Source organism: Vanessa cardui, chromosome 18 (assembly GCF_905220365.1).
Source record: "Vanessa cardui chromosome 18, ilVanCard2.1, whole genome shotgun sequence".
In the NCBI taxonomy this organism is placed as follows: Eukaryota; Metazoa; Arthropoda; class Insecta; order Lepidoptera; family Nymphalidae; genus Vanessa; species Vanessa cardui.
Genome location: NC_061140.1, coordinates 3,649,196 through 3,675,681, shown reverse-complemented (window position 1 = coordinate 3,675,681; position 26,486 = coordinate 3,649,196). Strand labels below are relative to the sequence as shown.

At 36.6% G+C, this 26,486-nt stretch overlaps 2 protein-coding genes across 3 annotated transcripts in view; both read left to right on the top strand.

Moving 5' to 3' along the window:
* The window catches only part of LOC124537688 (guanine nucleotide exchange factor subunit Rich), a 44,132-nt gene extending 31,086 nt beyond the window's left edge, over positions 1 to 13,046 (top strand). The window contains exons 15-26 of the mRNA XM_047114615.1: positions 1,025 to 1,265; positions 1,386 to 1,495; positions 2,113 to 2,340; positions 3,163 to 3,306; positions 3,533 to 3,647; positions 4,515 to 4,639; positions 6,134 to 6,285; positions 6,701 to 6,978; positions 7,500 to 7,620; positions 8,064 to 8,228; positions 8,830 to 9,018; positions 9,984 to 13,046. Of these exons, the coding sequence (XP_046970571.1) occupies positions 1,025 to 1,265; positions 1,386 to 1,495; positions 2,113 to 2,340; positions 3,163 to 3,306; positions 3,533 to 3,647; positions 4,515 to 4,639; positions 6,134 to 6,285; positions 6,701 to 6,978; positions 7,500 to 7,620; positions 8,064 to 8,228; positions 8,830 to 9,018; positions 9,984 to 10,302 (2,187 nt within the window). The 3' untranslated portion in view covers positions 10,303 to 13,046. The remainder of the gene's footprint in view (positions 1 to 1,024; positions 1,266 to 1,385; positions 1,496 to 2,112; positions 2,341 to 3,162; positions 3,307 to 3,532; positions 3,648 to 4,514; positions 4,640 to 6,133; positions 6,286 to 6,700; positions 6,979 to 7,499; positions 7,621 to 8,063; positions 8,229 to 8,829; positions 9,019 to 9,983) is intronic.
* A 1,262-nt stretch (positions 13,047 to 14,308) lies between these two features.
* LOC124537169 (protein bicaudal D) lies at positions 14,309 to 25,432 on the top strand. Of its 2 annotated transcripts, XM_047113891.1 has the most exons (12): positions 14,309 to 14,682; positions 15,038 to 15,178; positions 21,776 to 22,000; positions 22,145 to 22,382; positions 22,533 to 22,690; positions 22,785 to 22,928; positions 23,017 to 23,263; positions 23,338 to 23,478; positions 23,560 to 23,739; positions 24,695 to 24,952; positions 25,037 to 25,203; positions 25,294 to 25,431. In XM_047113891.1, the coding sequence occupies exons 1-12, from the start codon at positions 14,467 to 14,469 to the stop codon at positions 25,366 to 25,368; spliced, it is 2,190 nt and encodes a 729-aa protein (XP_046969847.1). In that variant the 5' UTR covers positions 14,309 to 14,466; the 3' UTR covers positions 25,369 to 25,431. The 2 variants fall into 2 exon arrangements, with proteins under 2 accessions (XP_046969847.1, XP_046969848.1); XM_047113892.1 differs by lacking the exons at positions 14,309 to 14,682; positions 15,038 to 15,178 and adding an exon at positions 17,571 to 18,027 and having other exon boundaries at positions 25,294 to 25,432.
* Positions 25,433 to 26,486: the final 1,054 nt, after the last annotated feature.

Here is a 26,486-nt window from a genome sequence, read left to right as displayed (position 1 = left end):
TTTGCTGTTATTATCATGTATGTTATGTCTGAAACTAAGAAAGCCTAATCAAGCGTGATAAATCTGATGCAATATTCGTAAATGTATAAAGTGACGATTTGCTCTAATTACATCTACGCGTGGCGTGCACATTTAGTAGGATGTCGATAACTGAACCTTCCAAACTATATTATAGCACGCGACGGATGCCGGATAATATAACATTAATTAGATTTGTTTACTATAGCATCATACGTATTATACAATAACTCTTGCACTTGAATTCTTTAATTGAACTTGAATAGACAAAGATTTATAACTTAAGTACATGAAAATAATCTACAGCTTTTTTAATAGTTATTGATTTTATTACCTCAATAAAGTTGTATGGCAATAACTATAAATAAATATAATTACCTACGTTGAAATTAAATAGTTTGCTAAATGTCACAATTTATTTTGTTATACGTTTGAATTTCAACTTTGATGAAACAATTTAATAATGTAGTATTATGTTACGGACAAATAAACACACATTCAAATTTGTATCTTGTCAAATAGCTACCTAACTAAATTATTTTGTTTATTAAATACCTACATTAAGAATTTCTTTTTACAATTTTTAAATATAAATTTTAGGATTAAAAACAGAAGAGTATCCTTTTTTATAATCATTTAATAATTAATACATTTATTTCTTAAATAATAATTCCAACCCTTTATACTTTAAATATTTAAAAAGAGTATTAACTGAGTTTACCTGCCCGTTTACTCGGCCAAATCTGCATTCCCAAACCTTGGTAGCTTCATGTAATACAGTTTGAAAAAGATGATCCAAAACTGCTTGTATAAAGTATATTTCCCAAAACTACTAGTATATTTGACAAAAAAAGGCCCGCTGAGTTTCTTTCGCCGGTTCTTCTCAGGTCAGGGTGTTCCTTTTTCCGAACCGGTGGTAAGGTTTGATTTGACCATCAATAAGTTAATGTAAAGTTTCTATGTCGAATTAAGGAATTTGAGTTTGATTTTTATTTTATTGTTATAGGCATACAGCTGTCTGCCTGCGACAGTCCTAGCCTCATGCGTGGAAAGCGTATGGTCTGGCAGCGGCTCGGGTGCTCAGACGCAGCTGTCGCGTGCTCTATGGTTGTGGTGCGGCGCGCTCGGCGCCCGCGTGTGGCTGCCCTTAATGCCGCGCGAGGTGACGCGACGCACTGACCCTTCGCGACACACCTTCATGGCTAAAAGGATAATGCTGCCTTTCCATCTGGACATATACCCGCTAAGTAAATAACACCTCATGAGTGATGAAAGCTACAGAAAGCTACAAAATTAATTTGTAATATAAATGACTGTAATTTAATGAGCTATGGATGATTTAAATATCTTCTTTTTTCTACTTTCAGCTATACTCTTCGACGATGCAATACTATTGGGTGCTGAAAATGATACGACTTTATATGCATCTGACTCAAATTCGGTGTTTTCTCTGCCATTTTGTGTCATTAACAGAACGGTGAGACTTACACGTACATATATGTATATATACTAGCCGTTGCTCGCTTCTTTGCTCGAGTGGAAGTTGAATATTTTTACAAATTAACTTAAAATATAACGTTAATGTAAGACCTCCTTGTTGCAAGCAATTGCAGAAACGCTTAAATACGTATTTACTATTGTTTATTAAGTATTCCAGAAATGAAGTTTTACGTTTTAAACTTTAAATAATAATGGGCTTGCATACAAACAAACCCTATCATTAAAACTCACCAAATTTAATAGGCATAATTTTAATAATAATAAGCTCGGCTATGATGAGCCACACAGTTAGAACATGTCATTGGATAAGTAAAGATATTCGTATACATAATTTTTCCTTCCATTTTCCAACATTACTTTTACCCCTTTCTTAGAGTATTCAATGTCCTCTATCCAAAGATTGTCTGGACGAGATCGCTCTTTTAGCGATAAGACCGCCTTTTGTACCGTGTTTTCTATTTTGTTGTTTCGCTTCTTGTATTTTTTTGTTTCGGTGTACAATAAAGTATATTAATCTTATCTTACTTTTAAAAAGACTGATGTTTTACGTTTATATTACTTCCATTTTAATGAATCTTCCCCAAACCAATACAGAGTCAAGTATACTTGCACCAAATACTTCGCCAACTTCTCCGACGTAACCTGGGATATCACGCCTGGGAGATAGCTCGTTCGTGCTCGCAGCTGCCCTACTTCCCGCACTCGCTGGAGCTGCTGCTGCACGAGGTGTTGGAGGAGGAGGCCACCAGCAAGGAGCCCATACCCGACGCGCAGCTGCCCAGCGTTATCGAATTCGTGCACGAGTTCCCGGTTTATTTACAGGTTTGTGACGTTATTGATAATACTTGCCATCTAAGATTTTAAATGGTTGAAGTTAGAGTCCATGGAGACGGCCAGTAATATAAGTTTCTTAAAGTATAAGCAGAGTGTAAACAGAGCCGAGATGGCCTTGTGGTTAGAACACCTTAAGGTATAATTGCGGATTTTCATGTGATTAATTTGAATTTATAATTCATTTCGAACTCGGCAGTGAAGGAAAACATCGTGAGGAAACCTGCATGTGACAAATTTCATAGAAATTCTGCCACATGTGTATTCCACTAACCCGCATTGGAACAGCTTGGTGGAATATGTTCCAAACCTTCTCCTCAAAGGGAGAGGAGGCCTATGGCCCAGCAGTGGGAATTTACAGGCTGTTGTTGTTGTTGTTGTTGTTGAAGTTTTTTCAAAATATTATTAATTTATTATAACTACATATTATTAAATTAACCGCTGTCTGACCCTATGTATGCTTAAATCTTTAAAATTACATGGATTTTCATGCGGTTTCTTTTAAGAGTTTTCATTGATTCAAGAGGAAGGTTTATATGTATGTATAATACATACACAATATATTAGAAAAACACTGATGGTTTAGAGGTTTTAAAGTGATGTCGTAAACAAACACATTTTTTTTATTATACTTAGTATCAGCATTCCACCCGTGCGAAGCCAGGATGGGTCTCTAGTTATTGATAATACTTGCCATCTAATATATTAAATGATTCAAGATAAAGTTCAAGAAAATCGTCAGTAATATAATTTTGTTAAGGTTTAAATGCATTTGCCATGTATTCACATGTCATTTTTTTCTCGTTACGTCAGACGGTGGTGCAATGTGCGAGGAAGACAGAAATAGCGTTGTGGGCGTACTTGTTCTCCGCCGCCGGCAAGCCCAAGGAACTTTTCCAAGAGTGCTTGCAACGTAAGATGCTGGATACGGCCGCCTCCTATCTCATCATATTACAAGTATGTTGCATTCGTTGTAAAATAGTCAAACTTGACCCAAGAATTGAAGATTTAATATTATTATTATTTGTTTTAAAAACAGTTATATATCTGTTGCAGCTTAAGGTTCAGTATTGAATATTTAGCTCAGTTATAGAATATAACTACTAATCTATGTCTTTATATATTAACGTCACCTTTTTTTTAATTTGCCTACTTCTTAATTGTTGTTCAATAATCATTGTAGAATCTAGAAAGTTCGACGGTAAGCCGACAGCTAGCGACTCAACTGTTAGACACTGCGTTGCAACAGGAGCGGTGGGACCTCGCGAGAGATCTTGTGCGTTTCCTAAGAGCCATTGGTAAGATTTTATCCTTTTGATTTATGTATTTTAATATTTTTTTAATACCGTTTTATATCCATTGAAAACACATATTTATATTAATATTTTAGCGATGATTTTATATCAGTAAGTTACTTTGTCCAGTGGAACATTTACGGAATATATTTGTGTTTTATATCACGTTACTCCACTGCGGGTTTGCTGACACACACTGTGAACATATTCTGGAATTCTAGATGTTCTCTTGTTCTGAAACTATTGACTAAGATCCGTAATAGGTTCTACTGATCTATCTAACGCACTGCGCGCACTGGTAACTTTTGTCACGGTGACTGTTTCGTCACTCTTGTCGAGTCCATGAATATGTATGGAGGTGCGCGCACATTACAACGTGACATTTGTGTTTGCATCTGTATAGTACGACACAACTTAGATGTAGCATCGGAAAATGCAATGAAATGAAAATAAAACCGATTACTGCCGATTTACACAACCAATAGAAATAGCTCCCTATCGCGCCATTCGACGATAATCGTCGCTATAGATTCACGCGACAGAGAAAGCAAGTGCATGTAAATCAACGCGTCAAATTGACGAATATATTAGGTCATATGATATTACAAGTTATTATCGTTTGTGTAAAGATCATATTCGCATGAGAAATAAATTTTCATAATTTGGTTTAGCGTACTCAATTCGGATGTGATCGGTTTTACGAATTTTTCCGATGCGACATCTAAGTTGTGTCGTACTATACATATTCACGGACTTGACAAGTGTGACGAAACAGTCACCGTGACAAAAGTTACCAGTGCGCGCTAGTTCTAAGTTCTTTATTCTTAATTTGAAATGTTTATTATTCAATGATTATCTCTTATAATTCAGATCCAAACGACGTCGATTCTCCGAGAAACTCGATAAACGTTCAAACGAAGTATGGACAGATAGTGCAGTCGCAGAGCGTCAGCCCGAATGCTGAGGACCTGTCCGTTATACTCGGAAGCATGCAGGTATAATTATTAAGTGATTTATATTATATTATATTTTATTTTAATAATTATCAGTTAAACATTATTTAACTTTATAATTATCTGAAATATAAATGATCAATGCAATATTGTGAATCGTGATGTTAATGCCTCTATTTATACTCTTGGTTATTAATTGGTGCTACATCAATTTAATGGTTATCCCCAATCAGCAAATAATTTATCTACAAAATAGTCTAAAATATTTATGAAAACGCCTAAGTATAAGCATTATCCTGTTAATAGTTGAAAATCCCGACACTATTGAGAATTATAATTTTCAATATCGCCCGATATGTAACACTGTCGCGCGTGGGAAAGCATGTAATTAAACAGAGTAATTCAATAAGATTTGTTTATGTATATACATGTATATTATATTCGAAAAAAAAGTAGGCAGTTTCGGCGTAACTAAATAGAAAAAAGTTTTTTTACTTTCCATGTTTATCTTCAATTTTAAAGTTAATATATAGAACCTTTTTTTACCTGTGTGAAACCGGGAAGGGTAGCTAGTATTATAATAGGAGAGAGGGAATACGATTTCACTAACGGTATTAATAATTCCTACTAATTTGTCTTACTTTATGTGCGGTAAAATATAGTTTAATGATTTATTTATCAAATTTTGATAAATTATTTTAGGATCTTGAGTAACATAAATGTATGATAGTATGTACTCAGTGTAATTATTGAGTAATAATGATAATATTTCATATAATTAATAACGTTTCAAATTACTAATAGCGCGTAAAAATATTACCGAGCAATATTTTTAATTGTATAATTAAAGTTGCATAAGTAATGTAAATAATATAACTCGCGTAAATGTTGAACTGGAAGGAAATTTTAATTGCTGACGAAATATCGGCTGTTATTTATTTGACATATCGTTTGGTATCTTTAATTATAATTTCTACAGCTCGTAGGTCATTTTACGAACAAAATTTTATATGATAGATAGTCCAATATTAGTTTTAAAACAAATTTTTAATGACAATTATTTCTATAGAAAAAATTAAATGTATTATTTCGTGAATACACAGGGTTATTGGTAATTCGACGTATTCCCGTTAAGAGATGATAGGGGTGACTACATGGTGGTAAAATTAACCGTTTATAATATTCCATTCTAAACCCTGTATAATATTCTATTTCGACAATTGTCGACGTGGGTTCCTTATAAAGTGAGTATGACAACAAGTGTGTCCAGTGGCGTAGCTAGGTGAGGAAGGGCCCCGGTGCATAGAAAAAGAATCGGGCCCTCTACCCCTCTTTTCCATCCCTCTTTAACTAATAATTACCATTGAAAATTATAGATATATTAAAATACGAAATCTTGTGAGCAGGGTAGTGATTCTCTAGCTTCAGAAAGTAAAGGTTTAGTTTAGAGGGCCCCCTGAACTCTGGGGCCCTGGTGCAATGCACCATCTGGCCCTACGATAGCTACGCCACTGAGTGTGTCTGTCTGTGCGCAAGGAACGCTTGCAGCTGGGCGGCGCGCGCGGGCGCAGCTTCAGCACGACGGCGGCGCCGCGCGAGCCCTCGCCGCCCGCCGCGCACGCGCCGCGCCGCAGCGCCGCCACCGCCGCCGTCAAGCGCAAGAAGTCCGTGCCCGCCAGGAGCGACAGGTAACGCATACTGAGGACTGCGTCTCCCTTTACGTGTGCACTGTCTTTAAGTATAAACTGTTTACTTGGTGGTAGGGCTTTGTGCAAGCCCGTCTGGGTAGGTACCACCCACTCATCAGTTATTCTACCGCCAAACAACAGTACTCAGTATTGTTGTGTTCCGGTCTGAAGGGTGAGTGAGCCAGTGTAACTACAGGCACAAGGGACATAACATCTTAGTTCCCAAGGTTGGTGGCACATTGACGATGTAAGGAATAGTTAATAATTCTTACAGCGTTAAATGTCTATGGGCGATGGTGACCATTTACCATCAGGTGGCCCATATGCTCGTCCGCCAAGCTATACCATAAAAAAAAAAAATCTTTAAGTATACGTACAGCACGATAGAAAACCCCTAATTAACACATTTTTCCAGGGACACGTACAACGGCACGGCGGAGGAGTTCTTCATCGACATGATGATCCAGCGGCACGCGCGCCTGCTGCTGTCGACGGCGCGGCTGCTGGCGCTGGGCCGGCTGGCGGCGGCGCTGGACCTGCACCTGGTGGCGTGGCTGGCGGGCGAGCGCGAGCGCGCCGCGCGCGTGGACGCCGCCGTGCCCTGCCTGCGCCGCCTGCACGACGACTTCGGCTGGCCCTACCCCGCGCCCGACGACGCCGACTACCCGCAGCGCAAGACCAGCATGGTGCCAGGTAAAGCAAAGTAACAGCCTGTAAATTTCCCACTGCTGGGCTAAAGGCCTCCTCTCCCTTTTTGAGGAGAGGGCTTGGAACATATTCCACCACGCTGTTCCAATGCGGGTTGGTGGAATACACATGTGGCAGAATTTCTATGAAATTTGTCACATGCAGGTTTCCTCACGATGTTTTCCTTCACCGCAAAGCACGAGATGAATTATAAAGACAAATTAAGCACATGAAACAGCGGTGCTTGCCTGGGTTTGAACCCGCAATCATCGGTTAAGATGCACGTGTTCAAACCACTGGGCCATTTCGGCTTCAGTGCCAGGTATTATGATAAAATACATGAACCTGTATTTTTATGAGTGTTTTTTTTACATGTTGAGTGTGCTTGTTTTGAAATTCTGTCATTTACTTGGAAGCTACAAGTTTATCTGTCCATTAAACCATATGGTTTTTAGAAACTTTCCTGCTTACAAACGTTCCAAAAAGTCTTATTATTGAATATTGTGCCCTTTTTTCGCCGCCCGCAGCCCCGTGCAGCCCGGCGGCGGAGTGCGAGAGCCTGTGCGGCGACAGCGGCTACGTGTCGCTGTCGCTGCGCAACGCGTTGCCGCTGGCGGCCGGCGCGCCGCTGTCCCCCGCGCCGCTTAGGTACGCACCGTGCTGTGTATCTAATCTTCCATATTAAATAAATTTTGTTTGATTAAAAAAAAACACTATTTGTTTTGTAATTGGCCATCGAATTTTTTTGATTTAATTAATTGAGTATTTTTGTTTAAAGTTGTCAGCGAAATTTATATATTTTTAGAAGTTAAAGTCTATCCAAAAATCGGGAACTCTGTCTTCGACTCGCGAGAATTTTTTACACGTCAATTTTAACTACGCCCGTTTATAAAGTGGTCGTATATTTTAGGTACAAAAAACCTGTTTTCGCCTGGGGTACAGCCTGGCTTCATACCAAAATTATTCGAATGCTTTACCCATCAAGGCGTTACAGACAGACTTTGCATGTATAATAATAGCATGAGTTCCATAATGTCGGGCGGCGACGCTCGGGCGAGTGGCTCGGGTCGGCAGTGTAAGTGTGTGCGCAGCTCGGTGGGCGAGGGCAGCGTGGCGGAGGGCGGCGGCGTGGCGTGGGGCGGCGCGGGCGACGCCGCCGACGCCGCGCCCGACGAGCGCCGCTACGCCGCGCTCATGGAGCGCCTGCACCACACACAGGCCGAGCGCGGCGACCACACCGCGCACGTGCAGCTCCGGTACGGACCCTACCTACCTCATATATATAATTGCACTCTGTGAATTATATTATATTTTATATAAATTCCTTACACATTGGCCATGAAAGTATACATCCAATGCGCCACCAACCTTGGGAACTAAGTTTCCGTAGAGCCTGTAGTCACACTGGCTTACTCACCTTTTAAACTGGAATACGAGAATACCAAATATTTCTGCTTGGCGATAGCCTATAAATGAATGCGCGGTACCCACCTAGACTGGCTTGCTCGAAGTCCTCCCACCAAGTATATCTGTAAATTTGTGTTAATGAAATACTACATCGTATTTTTTATTTTTTTTATTTTATGGAATAGGTTGGCGGACGAGCATATGAGCCACTTGATAATAAGTGATCATCATCACCCATAGACAATGACGCTGTAAGAAATATTAACTAATAACGCCACCAACCTTGGGAACTAAAATGCTATGTCCCTTGTGCCTGTAGCTACACTGGCTCACACACAACAATACTGCGTATTGTTGTTTAGCGGTAGAATATCTGACGAGTGGGTGGTACCTACCCAGGCGGGCTTGCACAAAGCCCTGCCACCAAGTTCGTACGACTCCGTCCGGCAGGTACCTGCTGCAGCTGATGACGGAGGCGAGCTGCGTGGAGTGGGCGCTGGTGGTGGCGGTGGCGCTGCGCGACGCGCTGGCCGTGCTGCGCTGCGCCAACGCGGCGCGCGGGCCCGACGTGTCGCTGGAGGCCGCGCTGCGCCTGCGCGCCGCGCTCGCCGACCTGCGCGCCTGGACCGACGCCGAGTGGTCAGTGCCGCCTGCCCTCGCTGATATCATTACTATTGCGAAAAATGAGATGGCCCCGTGGTTAGAACGCGTGCATCTTAACCGATGATTGCGGGTTCAAACCCAGGCGAGCACCGCTGATTCATGTGCTTAATTTGTCTTTATAATTCATCTCGTGCTCAGCGGTGAAGGAAAACATCGTGAGGAAACCTGCACGTGACAAATTTCATAGAAATTCTGCCACATGTGTATTCCACCAACCCGCATTGGAACAGCGTGGTGGAATATGTTCCAAACCTTCTCCTCAAAGGGAGAGGAGGCCTTTAGCCCAGCAGTGGGAATTTACAGGCTGTTACTTTACTTTACTTTATTGCGAAAAAAACCATTCGTACCGAAACTTAAGAGTATTCGTGTCTATAATTCGTCGTACTGTTTGTTTTTGCAATTCAAATTTTAAGTTTAATATATGAATCGGCTCAATAATCTCCTTAGCTTAAAATATATACGTATATAGTTGCCAAGTGGCAGCCCTATATAATAATATATTCTCTAGCATTAATTAACAATATAATAGAGACCATAGTAAATTTTTGTTTGCTATGGTGCTGCCTCATACAAATAATTTGGCTCTAATCAGGGATATATTATATTAATACAATAGCCAATATAGGAAACCAACCATTTAGCATAAAAATGTTTAATTCAATAATATTTTATTTAATATTAATAAATCAAAGCAAAAATTTCTACCAGAAATACTGATTTTATATATTAAAATATTATATATTATATTGTTATTTTTAAAAAGAAATATTTTTTATAATTGTTTATTTATCTGTATATATTTAAACAAAAAGAAGAAAAAAACAAAAAGACTTGAATCGATTGTTAAAACAAATTTACAATCAGTCATGAGCTAAAAAAAGTCACAGAAACGACTGAACTGTCAAGACGTTATACTTTATGATTATGTATTTATATTTCAGCATCGGCTACAGGCCGTTCATGATGGCGATCAGCAATCAAATCCCGTATCTCACGTCGATCATCAATGCGCGCGAACGCCGCGCCTCCTTAGCTCAATCTCGAGCAAGAACTCCCAGTACCAGTTCTCTCACAGAGCAGAAGCAAACTCCCCAAGAACCAAAGCTACCCCCTCCGCAGAAGGCCCAAGAGGTATCTAAGCAGTCGGTAAGGAAAGATTCTCCCAGCTCAATGCCAGAACCTGAATCAGAAGTCCTCGTTCCGGCGAGACCACCGCTACCATCACGAGAAGAACCGGCCTCCAACTGTGCCATAATGTAATTATTTTGAAAATTTCCAAAAGCAATTTTAAAACTAACCAAAAACCGATACACTAATATAATAAACCTTTTTTACTAATATTGATATGTATATATTTTTTTTTGAATTGCGTAATTTACAGTCATGCATCTTGCGGATTATTAATAAATTAGACAGACGTGGCATTTAATTAGTAAAAAAATTAAATATGAAAATGATTGCATCTTAAACCAAAAATTAAATGTTTTATTATGTAAAATTTTGTATTACACGAAAGGGGTCTTAAAAGTAGAACATTTACCCCTATATCTGTATAAGTATTGGTATTTACTAAATACCAATACAAATATTTCGGTATCTCTTTGCGGAGTATAAAAAATCCTTCCTCTATTTATCTACTTACTTTTGTCATTATCTCTAGTCTATCTTTTCTTTGATTCTAAATAATAATTTTAACATTAATTAATAATTCTCATACATATTATTATAAATATAATTTATTAACTTTTTCTATGATGTTATTATTGTAATTAAATAGGAATGTACTTATTGATAATAATTATTAATAATAAAATTGAATTGCAATTAATCTAAGTATTTTTAAGTAGGTGAAATGGATATTATTATAATAACTTAATGAAATTCGAATTGTCTTCCCGGCTGATATTATTTGTCTAAAATGATTTTTTTTTTTGTTATATAGGGCATTAAATAATTAACTTTATTGTAATACAAATAATATAATAATCTCGGATAATATCTTAAATAAAAAAAAACAGCACTCAAGAGTGGTTATGTCTTGAAATATTTAATTTTACAATATAAAAGTCTTTTTAAAAGAGTAAAGATAAAAAATATTGGTATTTGCTTAGATTTTTATATAACTGTTTGTATTCAAATGGTGTTGAAAAGTCATAAAAAGACGGAACATATCTCGACAGTAGTCTTTACCGTTTACTAAACTCAATGATTTTGTCAGGGATCTTTCGGAAATTGTATTTTATATCGATTTTTTTTTATTTTAGTAGTATGTCAGAAACATTAATGCGTCTTGAATTTAAACCTTAATTAAAAAGTTTATTATACAACAATTTAGTTAATTAAATCGCTAAACATGATACTATGCTGAACTTCTTTGATAAAAATGTTGGTAAATAATTCAATCATGTTGTTAAATGTCTATTCGAATTAGATTCTCAGATATTCCTTTTCATACAGATTTATATTTATTATAGAATTTTACAACTTTCATCCATAGACTAGAATTATTTATGCTCATTTATTTTATCCTAATTCGTTTTTAACTCACCGAAATTTTTTCCCGCCATTTTTGGTGCCAAGTTCCGAAACAGAACATACTATTAATTATTACAAATGTCTATAGTGTCAGGTTTAATTGTAATTATGCATTAGTATAATTTAGTACAAATAATATATTCATACAGTGACCATAACAGTGTAGTTATTATATATTAATTTATAAATTTATTATTTAAGCATGTATGGTGTGGCTATTACTGGGGTTTTGTTTGACAAGGATTATATAATAGGAGCACATTACATCATATCCGTACTTATAGTGCAAGAGATCGTAAGAAAAATATGTAATAAAGTAATTCTTAATTTTAATGCATTAAACTAATAACTAAAAATCAGAAAACTGTAAACAACGATTATTAAGATCTTTTCTATATATAATTGTAACTTTATTATGACTTTCGATCTTTTGTACTAACTCCTCGATACAATAGGTCAAAATACGGAATTATTATGAAGTAGCTACGTTATTTAAGTATAAAATTGTCTACACAATTCTCCTAAGTTTAAACAACTAAATTCCAAAGGACGTAAAGAGATATTTTTGAAGTCAAACTTTATCATAGGGTATTAAAATATTTTACATAAATTAACAAGCACTAACAGTTGTCGTTCATAATGTTATATACTAATAAATAAAAGATTAGGCAGGTATTCTAACGAGTTTTGTATATTTAGTTGTAGGTATCTTACACACCTGTAAACAGGCTCAACAAAGGTTTTTGTAATTATATATTTGCATTCAGGATGTTAACACCATTGACAACTTTAAAAGACAAGTGACGTAATTTGTATTAAAAAAAAAACAATTCAATACAATTTATTTCCACATATCTAATTATTACCTATTCTACTTTATTTAAGTACTAGTAACACATCGTAGAAGTAGGTAACGTAAACTTCGTCCTTTAAACTTGTTTTGTAGTGTAAGCATTGTATTTTTTCTTTCTTGTAAATAATAGAACCTTAATGCAATTAAGTCTGATCTTGAGTTTATTATGATTATCATGCATTCCAAAATTAACTAATAATTGTAGCAATAATATAATAATAATTTTAAATTTTTAGCATTGTCAATTAAAGTTGTGAATATTAATAAATACTTCAAACCGTCACGTTGTATATTAACAGGTGCTATAATAATGTTACAAATTGCTTGAATAATTTATATAGTTTGGTAGTTTTGGCAATATTACAATCCGATATTTTGTAGTAGTTGCATATCAACCAATTTAATTTTAATTGAATCATTTTTCATTTTTTAATAGAAAGCCAACCTTTTTCTCAGTGTTGTCATTACGCTAAATCTGAATATTATAGTAGTCATTTCTATTTTAACAAGTTTTTGATGTTATATGATAAAATACGATTTAAATAAGATTTATCTATTAAATATAACAAATAAATTGCAAATAATTTTGTAAGCGATAATATATTAAGTTAGTCAATTGATGTTATTAAATAAATGAAATTTTGTATTTGAGATGTCTAATATTAAATTTATTGACAACTATTGCCTATCCCATCCCCCACAAGTGCGTCTACAAATAACAAAATATGATATAAAGAACCAAACAAGGCCTTGTTGTCGCACCAGTTAACATTTCCTTATTTTAATTGAGAAAATCAGAAAGCTCGTGAGTGGTGTTCCATTTTTTAATTTTAGATATTGCGTCTATTATACACTTCATCCAAAATGTACAGTTTTGACTCAAGAGTGTAATGTCTAAAACATTACTACTAGTGAATAGGAAAAGAACTGGTCATGAATTATGGGAAACGACGCAGCCTCTTCAGAACTCTGTTAAACTGAATGTGTGAGACTTATAACCATAATAACACAGGTGTCACAGACTCGCCTTCGTTAACCTTCTCCAGGATTAAGAGTATTTTAAATGAGTTTCCTAAAAGAGTTTATTTTTATTTTAGTTACGGCAAGAGTAGGATTTTTTTATTTTAGTTATTTTTTTTCTTATCGTATGTACAGTTCAGTTTGATTCCCATCTAATTATGGATGAGAGGCAACAAAGCGTAACCTTTGTTGGTATACACTCTTGTGAACTAAAATATGTCTTAATGGCAGCCTTGATCAAAACCGGTGAGGAGAATATCCTTATCCTGTGTAAAGTTAAAGCTTTAACCAGGTACCGCCATAATCTATTTTTTGTTTGCGAGTTTATTCCAAAGCGTATTAATTCATTTCCTTTTGTATTAGTCATTTTATTAATCTGTACTATAATAAAGCTTAAAATATTCAAATACTTTACAATTGATTATAATACTTATTTAAAATATATATACGTAAATAGTTGCCAAGTGGCAGCCCTATATAATAATATATACTCTAGCATTAATTAACAATATATTAGAGACCATAGTAAAATTTTTTTTGCTATGGTGCTGCCTCGTTCAAATAATTTGGCTCTAATCAGCGATATTTTATATTAATACAATAGCCAATCTAGGAAACCAACCATTTAGCATAAAAATGTTTAATTCAATAATATTTTATTTAATATTAATAAATCAAAGCAAAAATTTCTACTAGAAATACTAATTTTATATATTAAAATATTATATACTATATTGTTATTGTTAAAAAGAAATATTTTTAAAATTGTTTATTTATCTATATATACTTAATCAAAAAAAAAAAAATAAGCAAAAAGACTTGAATCCATTGTTAAAACAAATTTACAATCAGTCATGAGCTAAAAAAAAATCACAGAAACGACTGAACTGTCAAGACGTTATACTTTTGTTGAGAGAATGTAGAAACATTGATTTTACACGTTTTAACGTTGTTTTTCTGAGATTATTTACTTTGTTTATGAAGTTTTAAAGTAAAAGCCGTAAAACTGTCCCAAGATGGCAGGAACGGCACAAAATGACTTATCGATCTCCGAGCTAAAGGCGGAGATCGAGAGGCTGAGTCGGGAACTGGACCAAGCCAGCAGTGAGAAGATACAATCGGCGCAGCTCGGCCTGGTGCTGCTGGAGGAAAAGAGTTCCCTTCAGCTGCGATGCGACGAGCTGGAGAGTTTATACGAGAACACAAAGCACGATCTGGAGATCACTCAGGAGGTTAGATGGCCTACATACCGTAATATTTTCACTTTTCATGCCTTAATGGCCACATTAACGTGCAAACGGTAACTTTAAATTGTATTTTTAACACCTCATGTTCATAAGATGATCTACTTTTTAAATATATGTATGGAAACTTATTAAACATCATTAGGTTAAAACATATTGCCTGGTACTATTAAACAAATGAAACTAGTGATTTTAATACATTTGTCATTTACAATCTACATTTTTATTTTATTTTATATTTAAAATTTTGCTACTATGTGTGTTATTAACATGATATTGGTTTTAATTAAACCACATTTTGCTAGGAATATTATTGGCAATATACAATGTGGTGTCCTTGCAGGCATTAATGAAACTTGACACAACCCAAAAAGTGACAACGCAGAGTGGAATAGAACAGGAAAATGCGCTCCTCAATGAATCCGCAGCAATGGAAAGTTCCCTGACACTACAAATTATCGAACTTGAAGGAGAATCAAAACAGGTAAGGTTAACTCAACAATCAATTGATTTAATTAAACATATTACGTGATTTTTATAAAATTTGAATGACTTAGTATCTCTAAAAAAATCATACTAATTGCATAAATTTTTATTATTAAAAATTATTATGACTTACTTATGACATGTAAAAGAAAACAAACTCCATAATATAAATTTTAAACTATATATTTCAAATTTAACTTGTTAGAAATTTGCATAAATTAACTTGGATTTAAATTTTTAATAGAAAATTTATTATGACTAATGTTCTTTTATGCACACCATTCTCTTTTTTTGTAAGAAACAAATTGTTAAAATATGTAATTTTCTATGTACTTTGTTCATACAAAATGGTTTCAATGCTTCTGTATCACGAATTTAATTTCTTAATAAACATCAAAATTATTTAGGTACAACATTTCAGTTTCCTACACACTGAGTTGAGTTAACTGTATTTTCAAAAATATTTTGAAATAATGTATCTTAAATTATTTAAATTGTATAAAAAAAGTTAAAGATTTTTTGGTAAATTTCAATGAAAATATCCATTATTACTCAAGTTCGGTCAAAGAAAAAATCAAAAAATAAAGGTCAATACAATTAAAAATTTCTTATTAGAACGTCATTTAAATACACTATACTGGCTACCTATCATTTATTTGAGAGAGAAAATGAAACAACAATTATTTAAAACAATTTTTAAATAATTGTTTAATTCTCATATACTTCATTATCTACTAGAAATATTTAAGAAGAACTTAAATGTTTGCATAATATAATTGTATTCATAAGTATGAATTTTAAACATATATGAAATCAATTATTATTTCTAATTTTTTTTCCGAACATTTCCATTTTATAAGCCCTACATTATCTGAAAAGTACATGCAAATATTCTGTCATTTGAGAAATGTTTAAATTTTACTAATGGTGGTAGCTAAATTGGATCATTTTTATTATATATCCACTTTAGATAAAATGTTCACTATCTTATCATTTGTTCTTTTCTAGTTTTTACTAACATAATAAAATTGCTTGGTTATTGCTAATCTTTTTTTAAATTACAAGAAATATAGAGCTACATCTATATAAGTATCTGAGTAGTCTTTTGTTAAGTAAAAACAAAAGAACACATGTTTACATGTCCTAGAATATCAACTATATTCTACAAATTTCTAATTTTAATTAGAATTATTAATTTTTTCAATAAAATATTTCTGAATTATACACAGAAATTATGTACTAGAAAGCTTAATGTCGCTTGTCCATTCACATAAACTGCTACTAAATATTTTTCTAGCCAGTATTGCTAAGTAAATTAAATAGAAATTATTTTGTAAAAGTAAATGTTACAGAAACATGTTTTACTGTGGTCTTAGCATTTTTATTGTTCTTATTCTTGTGTGATCATTATTTATTGCTCCTTCAAATTTTGTGGTTATAGAAAAATACTAATTTCAGTCTTTCTCTATATTTCCGCATATTTTTTTTTTTTAAATAATTATTTTATAGTAAGAAAAAAAAATAAACAATTGTTGGCCATAGAATATAACTGTATCATAGTCTTTTGATATAACTATAAAGTTTCTGAAATTACTTTCAGAAATTATTAAGCATTTCGTATATATATATTTTTTTTTATTCAAAGAGATATTATACTAAACTATTAGTTTATTTTACATTTACTTATTTTATCTATCACCTGTTGTCATTATAGTCACCAACTTCCTTTAAATTATGCACCATTTATAATTTATATCAAAGGATAAAACATAATTATAAATCTATGCAACAAATGCAGGTTGATTTGCAATTGAAATAATATTACAATATAATAAAATCTCTACTTTTACTTTTAAATGAGAGCCAGCTGTTTTAAATTCACTGTTGCACTTCATTAATACAACACATTTAGTATTCTGTGTTTATGGTGACGATTGTTCCAATGAGTTTTATATAATTTTTATTTTAAAAACACTTTATATTTTAAATATGTTTTTCACTGTATTATACTTCTTTTTAAAAGTAGAAAAAAATATGAGAACTACGATGATGTTGTGCAAATTGGAAGTATTTTACGAAATATTAATGATGTTATAGGTTTGCACGGTAGGCATTCATTTATTAGTTTTCAGTTGAGCTTAAAATAGAGACGTACCGTCACATTCATTGTCGTTAAAAACAGGACATGCCGAAAACAAAAATAATAGTATGCGCAAGCGCAACAAGCTTCCCAATTTGAAACAGAGGGTGAATGTGTTGCCCATTAAAGAGATTATGCAGAGCACCATTATCTTATTACTGCACTATAACCCCAGACACATCTGACGAAATATGCCTCCGTTCTGCCTAATCAAAATGAGAGCAATTGATGTGAATCATCGCCGGACCCTCGTTCAGTATATGCGGGACGTCGTTTCGAGAACACTGAAAAGCTGTTTCGTTCAAGATTATTTTAATTAAAATTTAAATTTAATTTATTCATTGAAGCGTCGTACATTTAAAAACCGGTGATTAGTCACTTAGTTATCAGTGTTTCAGTCACAATATTCGAACAAACGAAAAAGACCCCTATCGGACGTGATGTAATGCCGCGAATGGCGTAAGCGCAGCCGTTAATCCATAACACCGATCCAGAAATATACTTTTATTTTCCCGGCCTTGATTCACATGTTCTCTACCACTCAATGGTGTTAGATTTTTAAACTGCATGACTACACGATGTAGTGGAGGTGTTTACTGAATTATGCGGAACGTATTGTACAAGTGCCAGGCGCGTTTGCGATTACATTAAACAGTGCAATTGTGGAATGCAGTAGTCATTCATCGAAAATGAGTGAAGGTGAAGAGGTATTGTGTGTGTATTATATGTGTATTGTTAACTATAACCAGCGCCTTGCGACAGTGTCCTGTCAAACTTTGTCTCGTATTTCAAGTCGCTGTCTGTGTTTACATAGATAATGGAATACTGTTGATATTGCTTTTTTGGCGGTAAGCCAGCTATATATGTTAGCTCCAATTTTAGTTTCATACTAGTACTTAAATATATATTTTTTTCAGTAAAATAAATTAATATTTAAAATGAAAATAACTATCATGCATGTGGTTGTTTAATTTGCAAAATGATGTTAAGAATTTGTTAGTGTAGTCAAACGTCACATCATTTCCAACGAGATCATGGCCGAGCTCGGTCCCTGGATTCATTAAATTTGAATAGTCAATCTCTGCGGAACATGTCTCGGGAATCGTTATCTGCATGATGTTAGTTTCATGAATTTCCTACTGAATTATTAAGTCCTGTGAGATTAATCATACAAATTCGTGCTGATTTTTTATACATTTTCCGGTAAAACTTATTTATTAGTTATACTAATGATGCCGTGTTTGAATGAAAGTCATATAAGTAGACAGTTCATTAAAAATATTATATAGTGCCTGTCTTTTTTTACGTGTTTTATTAATACGAAGGAAAATTATTCATTCTTGACACGATATTTATGTCTTATTTTTATTTCTGTCTCCTATTTTTATATAGGTTCTATAAAAAAAAAGTATATTATAAAAATACAAATTCCCACTGGGGTTAGTAGCTGTCTCGTAAATTCATCATTTACTTTTAACGAAATATTTGTAATACCGTAGTCAGTTTTCGCGCTTGATATATGAGATTATAAAATTTATTTATACGATCCCAATCATTGAAAATAATTGACGTTTATTTCTAATTAGCAATTATTAGAGACGTTAATAGGCGAGGCAATGAAAAATTCAGGCCATTTTTTTTATCATCTGCAGCTTCAAACAATTGTTTGCAACTGAGTCACATTCCTCATAAGTTCGTAGATATCATGTACTGGTGTATCGAGCAATTTAACGCCCCTCAACATTAACTGAATCACTTCAGACCGAATTAAAATATCTCCGTTTCGCCCCTTCATAATCCTTCCTTTCATCGTTGAATAAATAATGGTTTTAACATTATTGAGACTTTGAAAATTCATTCGTAGACGATTCGAATTTTAACCGTTCCTTTTTAGAATAATTTGTTTTTAAAATATAAATCATGTAAATCCATTTTATCCATCCATTTACGATAGTTAATTAAAAACATGATGTATCAAGATCATATCCTAAAAGAATCTCTTATCTATTGTTAAGCGAGATAAAGATATTTGCCAAACATTACGCTGACTTAAAGGATTTTTCTGGCATTTTAAAGCAACTTATGTGTAATTATTGGGTTAAATATTTCCATTATTTCAATACATTAACTGATTTAAAACGATGGACCTATTTTCAAGTACTTTAATTTAATACAAATAACAACTAATTTATAAATATATATAATTTATGAAGTTATAATCAATATAAAAGATAAATATAACTTTTTAAGTTTCGTAAGACAAAAATGTTGTAATATTTCGAATGCTGAAGAAAGTTTAATAATTTTAATGATTAACAAACAAATGTTGTCTTTATTTGGAGATTTTTAAAAATGCAAGCACATGACTTAAAAATTTTATTTTCTTTTTTTGGAATTTATATAAAATTTATCCAACTTATAATAATTATAAAGCTAATTAGTTTATTCTTCCTTTCTTTCTAAATTCAGTTCTTGTAAATAAATAATGATCGTTCAGAAATTTAAGTATTCCTAAATGTAAAGTTGAAGGTAGACTTAATTTTCACCAGCTACTTTCTTTCAACTGTTTTTTAAATTAAAGTCAACGGATAGAATACTATTTTTGTGAATTAAGATTGAAAATCGAATATTCGGAATTACGATGGACCAATTCTCATTTCGGGTAAAAACCTTTATTTTTTAATATCCTATATAAATTCAAAAAACCTACATATATAATTATTTTTAAACATGGTTTGATAACTTGGTATATTAAGAACAGGGGCATCTTTTACGCCTATATTTTTAATCACATTTATCATTGGATATTAAAACCAGATTTAGTATCATAAGTAATAAATAGTATTGCCAAGAGTATTACAATATTTTTCGCATGAAATTTTCTCCCTGCTTCACTTAATAGATGGGTATGTAACAAGCAAACGACTATGTATGAATGAATTTGCAGAAAAACTGCCATCTCTATTCAATGTTTTTATTACTTACAACCAAAAATAACATATTAAAAATGTAAGTCCAAATATAAGAAGGTAAAATTGCGGCTGTATTTTATATAACATTGCTTTGGCAAATATTTTAAAGGTCTCTTTGTTTATTGTAATAGTTACAAACATTGAATTTTTTAGGATATAATCTTTTAATATATAATAATTTCGACGTTAAATTGGCAGTATTTCAAATATGGTATGTTTAAATACTATTTTTCATTATGTGAAATACAAAAGTCAACTTTAAGTAGACCAATAACTGAATACACAAGTTATCTACAAATCAATATCGAAATCGGAACAGAAATATTTCAGGTAATATTTGAAAATAATTAAAATGCTATATTGAATTATGCACAATTGAATTTAATTCCTATAGAGATATCAATCGAGACATCGAGAGCGCGAATATCAATAGCCCTGTCATTGAATAGGGTCAGTGAGTCAACGACGTCGTAACCCGAGGCTATATTACACTTACACAGTACAATACGGACGCATATAAACTGATCATATTTTTATAATATATTAATCGATGAAATTACCTTATCTGTTACATATAATTGGAATGTCTGTTTGTAATATTAAAATGGCCCTGTTTGTAATATTTATACTCGATGCATATGTATGTATACACGGTACATATACCAAAATAACATTTTTTCCAATTTTTGTCTGTCTCTTTATTCCGACTAATCTCTGGAACAGCTGGACCGATTTTGACGGGACTTTCACTGGCAGATAACTGATATAATAAGGAGTAACTTAGGCTATAATAATATGTATATTTTTTTGTTAAATTATAACGCGTACAAGGTCGCGTGCACAACTAATTGAATTATAAAACAATTGAATGAAAGTTTAGTATCAAAATTAAATAAATAATTTATATAATTGGATATTAGGTACTTATAAATATTGGTCATTTCACGTTATAATCTAATTTAAAGCTTTTACCTTTGTCATATAAAAAACCGTCTAACTTCGCGCGATGACGTCAGCCACCACACCTAGTGTCGCCTGTTTTAGACACCAATCAACTAAGTGCTACCGAATATCCATTTAACCTAAATGACACGTCTAGGTACGCCTATAAATTCCTCATAGGTCTTTTTATATACCAACATTGTTATCTACATTTTAATACAAACAAAGTAACCGAAATATAAAGCCTCTTTATAATAAAGTTATATTTTAAGTAAAAGTCTTATAAAGTGTACTTCAGACATCACGTTAAATAATATCCCATTGATTTAATAAAATAGGAATAGATGTTTCGCGTGTTGAAATTAAATCAACATAGAACACATCCGACATTAATTTTTGAAAATCATTAATAAGAGGTCAGTTAATGAATGCCCGTTATGAAACTGAATATGAAATATAACCCATATAAAATTTTAATGTATATTAATCATTAACAAATAATTATAATTAAATAATTAACCATAGATATATTTTATCTTAGTTACGACATGAGCTAGAAAGGGTGATCAGCGAACGCGATCGTCTCCTAGCGGAGAGTTCGGAGCTCGGCGCTGACAAAGCGACACGAGAGTCGGAGAGAGCTGCTCTACGAGCCGAGCTCAGGGAAGCGAGACAACGGGAGCAGCGTCTTCTGCTTGACATAGGGGATTTAGAAGACGAGAATATATCTTTACAAAAGCAGGTCTCAGCCCTACGGTCCTCACAGGTAAGAATACAGACTTTCAAAATTGGACTAATTTGTACACTCGTACAATAAGTGGACTGTTAAGATCTACAACAATATATATTGGATATATTGAACATTTAACGAGCAAGCCCCTCTAAAAATATACGCCATAATATTTACCAGGTGGAATTTGAAGGGCTTAAACATGAGGTGCGACAATTGCGTGAAGAAGCAGAAATTGCGCGCGCCGCTGCTGACGAGACCGCAGCGCTTCGGCGTATTGCTGAGAGGCAGCTGGCGGAGGCGCTGGAAGCGCTACAGGCCGAGCGTGAAGCTAAGTTCGCGGCGAAGAAGGAATTAGATGCGCATATCAGTAGAGAAGCGCAATTCAATATTACTAACTTGGCGTACAGTATACGAGGTGGGCATTCCAGTAAAACATTATATTGAATCATTTAAATTTATCTTTATAAATATCTGCATATAATGTACGAACTATGAATATAAAGAATATTGAAGTATAATGCTACAATATTTGGCTACAGTCATGCTACATGTTTCCCCTGTTCAGGTATGCCAGAAGAAGGCGCGGACGACGATGGCGAGGCAGGCGCTTCCGGCGCCGGGGACCTCAGCGCCGCCGACCACCACGCCGACCTTTTCTCCGAGGTGCATTTGCACGAAATATCGCGGCTCGAGAAGCAGCTCGAACAAGCGCACAACGAAAACGTAAGTCAAATTTATGTTCTAAATGACCGATAATTGTGTGTTGTTTGAGACCGAGTTTAACTACGTATAATGATTAATGGTTATCGCTTTGCAGTCGCAGTTATCGAGCTCGCTCCGCACGGCGCAGTCGACCGCGGAGACCGAGAGCGCCGCGGCCGGAGTGCTGCGCGCCGGCCTCACGCGCGTGTCGTCCCGCGTCGCCGCCCTGCACGCGCTGCACGGCGACTGCGCGCCGCTGGTACGTGCACACCGCCGCGCACCGGCGCACTTCATGTGTTAATATCGAATATCGAATGAACGATAATATCGGACATGGCGCAACGCAGGAGGACGACAAGGCGGAGGGCGGCGTGGCGTCGCGCGCGGCCAAGTGGCTGACGTGGTGGCGCGTGTCGGGCGGGGAGCTGGGCGCGCTGCTGGCCGCCCTGCGCGAGCTGGACGCGCCGCCCGACGGCTCGCCCGCCGCGCTGCAGCGCGCGCACCTGGCGCAGCTCAGCGACCGCGTGGCCGACGCGGAGCTGCGCTGCGCGGCGCTGCAGGCCGACGCCGACCTGCTGCGCACGCTGGCCGGCGGTGAGTGCCCGCTCTCGATCGATGTCGATTTTCTCGTCGATCCCTACATTACACTCATAAATCTCATTCCCTAGGTGCCGGTAGGGCCCTGTCGTCGGCGGCGCCGGCACTCGCGTCGGCGGCGGAGACGCTGGCGGCGCTATATCACCACGTGTGCGCCGTCAACGGCACACAGCCCGAGCGAGTGCTGCTCGAGCACGCAGGACAGACGGACGGTGAGGCCAGACCGTTCATATTGTTTAACACCGATCGTCGAGATCGTCTGATGTAATATTCTCTCGTTCCTCGTCTGGCAGGCGCGGGCGGCGAGGGCCGCGGCATCGACGACGAGGCGCTGGCGCTGGCGGCGGGCGAGCTGGAGGGGCTGCGCGCGGCGGGGCTAGTGGCGCGCTCGGCCGACACGCTGCTGGACCAGCTCACGCACCTGCGCGCCGCGCTCGACACCGCGCTCGACTCGCGCCACCGCCACCAGCCAAGTATGCGCACCCGATAAACATTCATACTTACACATCCCCCCGAGTCTCTTAAAATAATATCATTTTCAGAAATCACCCTCTCCTGTTCCATTTTGAAACCTGGAACTTTGTTTTATGATCATGCGAAGGAAGCAAAAGAAAGATTCGATATACATTTGTCAAGCGAGAAAAAAACATTAAACAGTTCCTCCGTTCATTTTAAGTCTCCGCAAAAAGAAATAGATAATAGCGATATATTATGCACTGGCCGTTCGGTTAAAGAAATTACACATTACTTTGAAAGCATTTGCCGACGAAATTATAGTGGAGAAATGAACACTGCGAGTAATTACTGTAGAAATAACCCAAAAGCAGAACCAAGTTACTACAAAACTACGTCCCACTTTCCCGATTCCAAATCCAGCATACCATATCAGAACATATCTAAAAATTCCTCATTTAGTTTTGCACGAAAATCGAATACATTAAGATGCGATATAAATTTGCATTTAGTGTGGAAGCATGCGATGCTATTACACGGAAAGAGTTTTTATATTAAGAAAAATAATATGATTCAGTGTAAGAGAAACTCTAGAAATCTGTTTAACGTGCGAGAATCGTTAAGGGCGAGTTTTGTGGCAGGAATTCTTATGTTACAATATGTAATATGAAATGTTGAGTATTCCTTAATATTACCACATATTGATCACACATATTATTAGTAGTTAGTACATAGATTCAAAGTACTGTTTATTCATTAGGAGTAGACACAAAGATTATAGATATTTTCAATAACTTTAATTAGTTGTTTTAGGTAAAGTGTATTATGTGTAATAGTAGCAATGTTATAAATTTATCATCATATATTATAATAGTTGAGAATTTTAAATCCGAATGCTATATATCTATGAAATTATAACCATAGAATCGCGACGTTTAACCACGTTATTATATCGATGGCCTCTTCCTGTGTCAGTGATGGAGGCGGAGGAGCGAGGCGCGGAGCTGGCGGAGCTGCAGGAGCAAGTCATCAAGCTCAAGTCGTTGTTGTCCACCAAGCGCGAGCAGATCGCCACCCTGCGCACCGTGCTCAAGTCCAACAAGAACACCGCCGAGGTGGCGCTCGCCAACCTCAAGTCCAAGTACGAGACCGAGAAGACCATCGTCACCGAGACCATGCTCAAACTGCGCAACGAGCTACGGCTGCTCAAGGAAGACGCTGCCACCTTCTCAAGTTAGTGCTTTAATGTTTGCGATTATACCCCGACCCAGCGCAACATGTTTCGTTTGTAATTAATCAAACTAACTCGATACATAGGTTTGCGTGCTATGTTCGCGGCGAGATGCGAGGAGTACGTCACGCAGGTCGACGAGCTCACGCAGGCGCTCTCCAGCGCCGAGGAGGAGAAGAAGACTCTCAACCAGCTGCTGCGTCTTGCCGTGCAGCAAAAACTGTCGCTCACGCAACGCCTCGAGGAACTGGAGGTACGCCCCCGCCGACTCTCACGCGAGCTCACCTCGCACTCACGCTCGCACTCACGCTCGCCAGCCGACACTGACGCGCCTGTCCCGCAGGTGGACCGCGAGATGCGCACGCGGCGCGTGCCCAAGGCGGGCGGCGGCGCGCGCGCGCGGGGCCGCGACTTCTAGCGGCTGGTGCGGGCGCTGAAGGCGGCGGCGGCGGCGCTGCGCGCGCTGCTGGCGCACCGCCCGGCGCCGCGCCCGCCGCACGCCGTCGCGCCGTGAGCGCGAGCCGTCCGCTCCGTCCCCCGAGGGCGGCAAACGAATTTATAGTTTACGAGCCGACGCTCGACTAGTGAACTTTTTATAATCGTCGTTTTAGGACTGAATTGATCGTTTGTACGTTTTATAAAATGGAATGTTATCGACCGCCGGGCGGGCGGCGCGGCGCCCCGAGCGGCCCGTGACGACGCGCCGCGCTCCCGCCCGCGACTGCGGCTTCGGAGGCGATCGGTGTTTGTGAATCTTGCGATCTCTATTTGTATGCGTTGTCACTCCTCCAAACGTATATTTTGATACTGTATTGCTCCCTATATATTTTGCACCTTCGATTGTCGATGTCGATTCGTATTTTTGTAATAGCGTTGGTGTATTTTATTACGCGAATGAATTTTATCCCCGTTATGCGGCGCGCCGCTGCGGCGCGTCCCTGTCAGAGGCAGATTTTACTATTTATCGATTACGTCGATCGTTAAACGGGAAGAGGTGACCGTGCAGTTATTTTGTATTATATACATATTTAATATGGAATCTGGGGATTCGGCGTATATGTAAATATAGTATCCTTTACTTGATACGATTGTTTAGAACGTCCAAGGATAAAAAAATATATAAAAAAATTCACGTGTCCATCCATTGTGTGCGCAAAAAGACTATGTAATCTGTTCTCTAGTTGATACGTTCGTTGCGTTGTTGTGGCCCTCCGCCGACTACTTTCGTCCATCGTTCTAGTTATATTGTAGTGTTTCCGCGTTTGTTTCGTTAACGTAACGTTGCCGCCGTCGCGACGCCGGGATGAGATCGCGAGCGACGCTCGGCGCACACCGTCCAGTCCTGTCCACGGCCGGTCCGCCCACGCGCCCACGCGCCACGCGCCCACGCGCCCACGCGCCCACGCTGCCCACGCGGTGACGGCTCCACGCGATTCGAGAACGTTCCTAACTTGCTCAAAGGTTTGCTCAGGGGCGGACCGGTTTTCTTATTATTAAGACAAAATTTACATGATACTGTTGAAAATTTTACTATGA

What these genes read in the sequence shown, in the direction of transcription:
- LOC124537169 (XM_047113891.1), top strand. Translation starts at nt 14,467, where the DNA reads ATGGCAGGAACGGCACAAAATGACTTATCGATCTCCGAGCTAAAGGCG. An exon ending in GCTGCGCACGCTGGCCGGCG is followed by an intron (nt 23,264 to 23,337) that starts GTGAGTGCCCGC and finishes CTCATTCCCTAG; the next exon opens with GTGCCGGTAGGGCCCTGTCG. An exon ending in AGACGCTGCCACCTTCTCAA is followed by an intron (nt 24,953 to 25,036) that starts GTTAGTGCTTTA and finishes CTCGATACATAG; the next exon opens with GTTTGCGTGCTATGTTCGCG.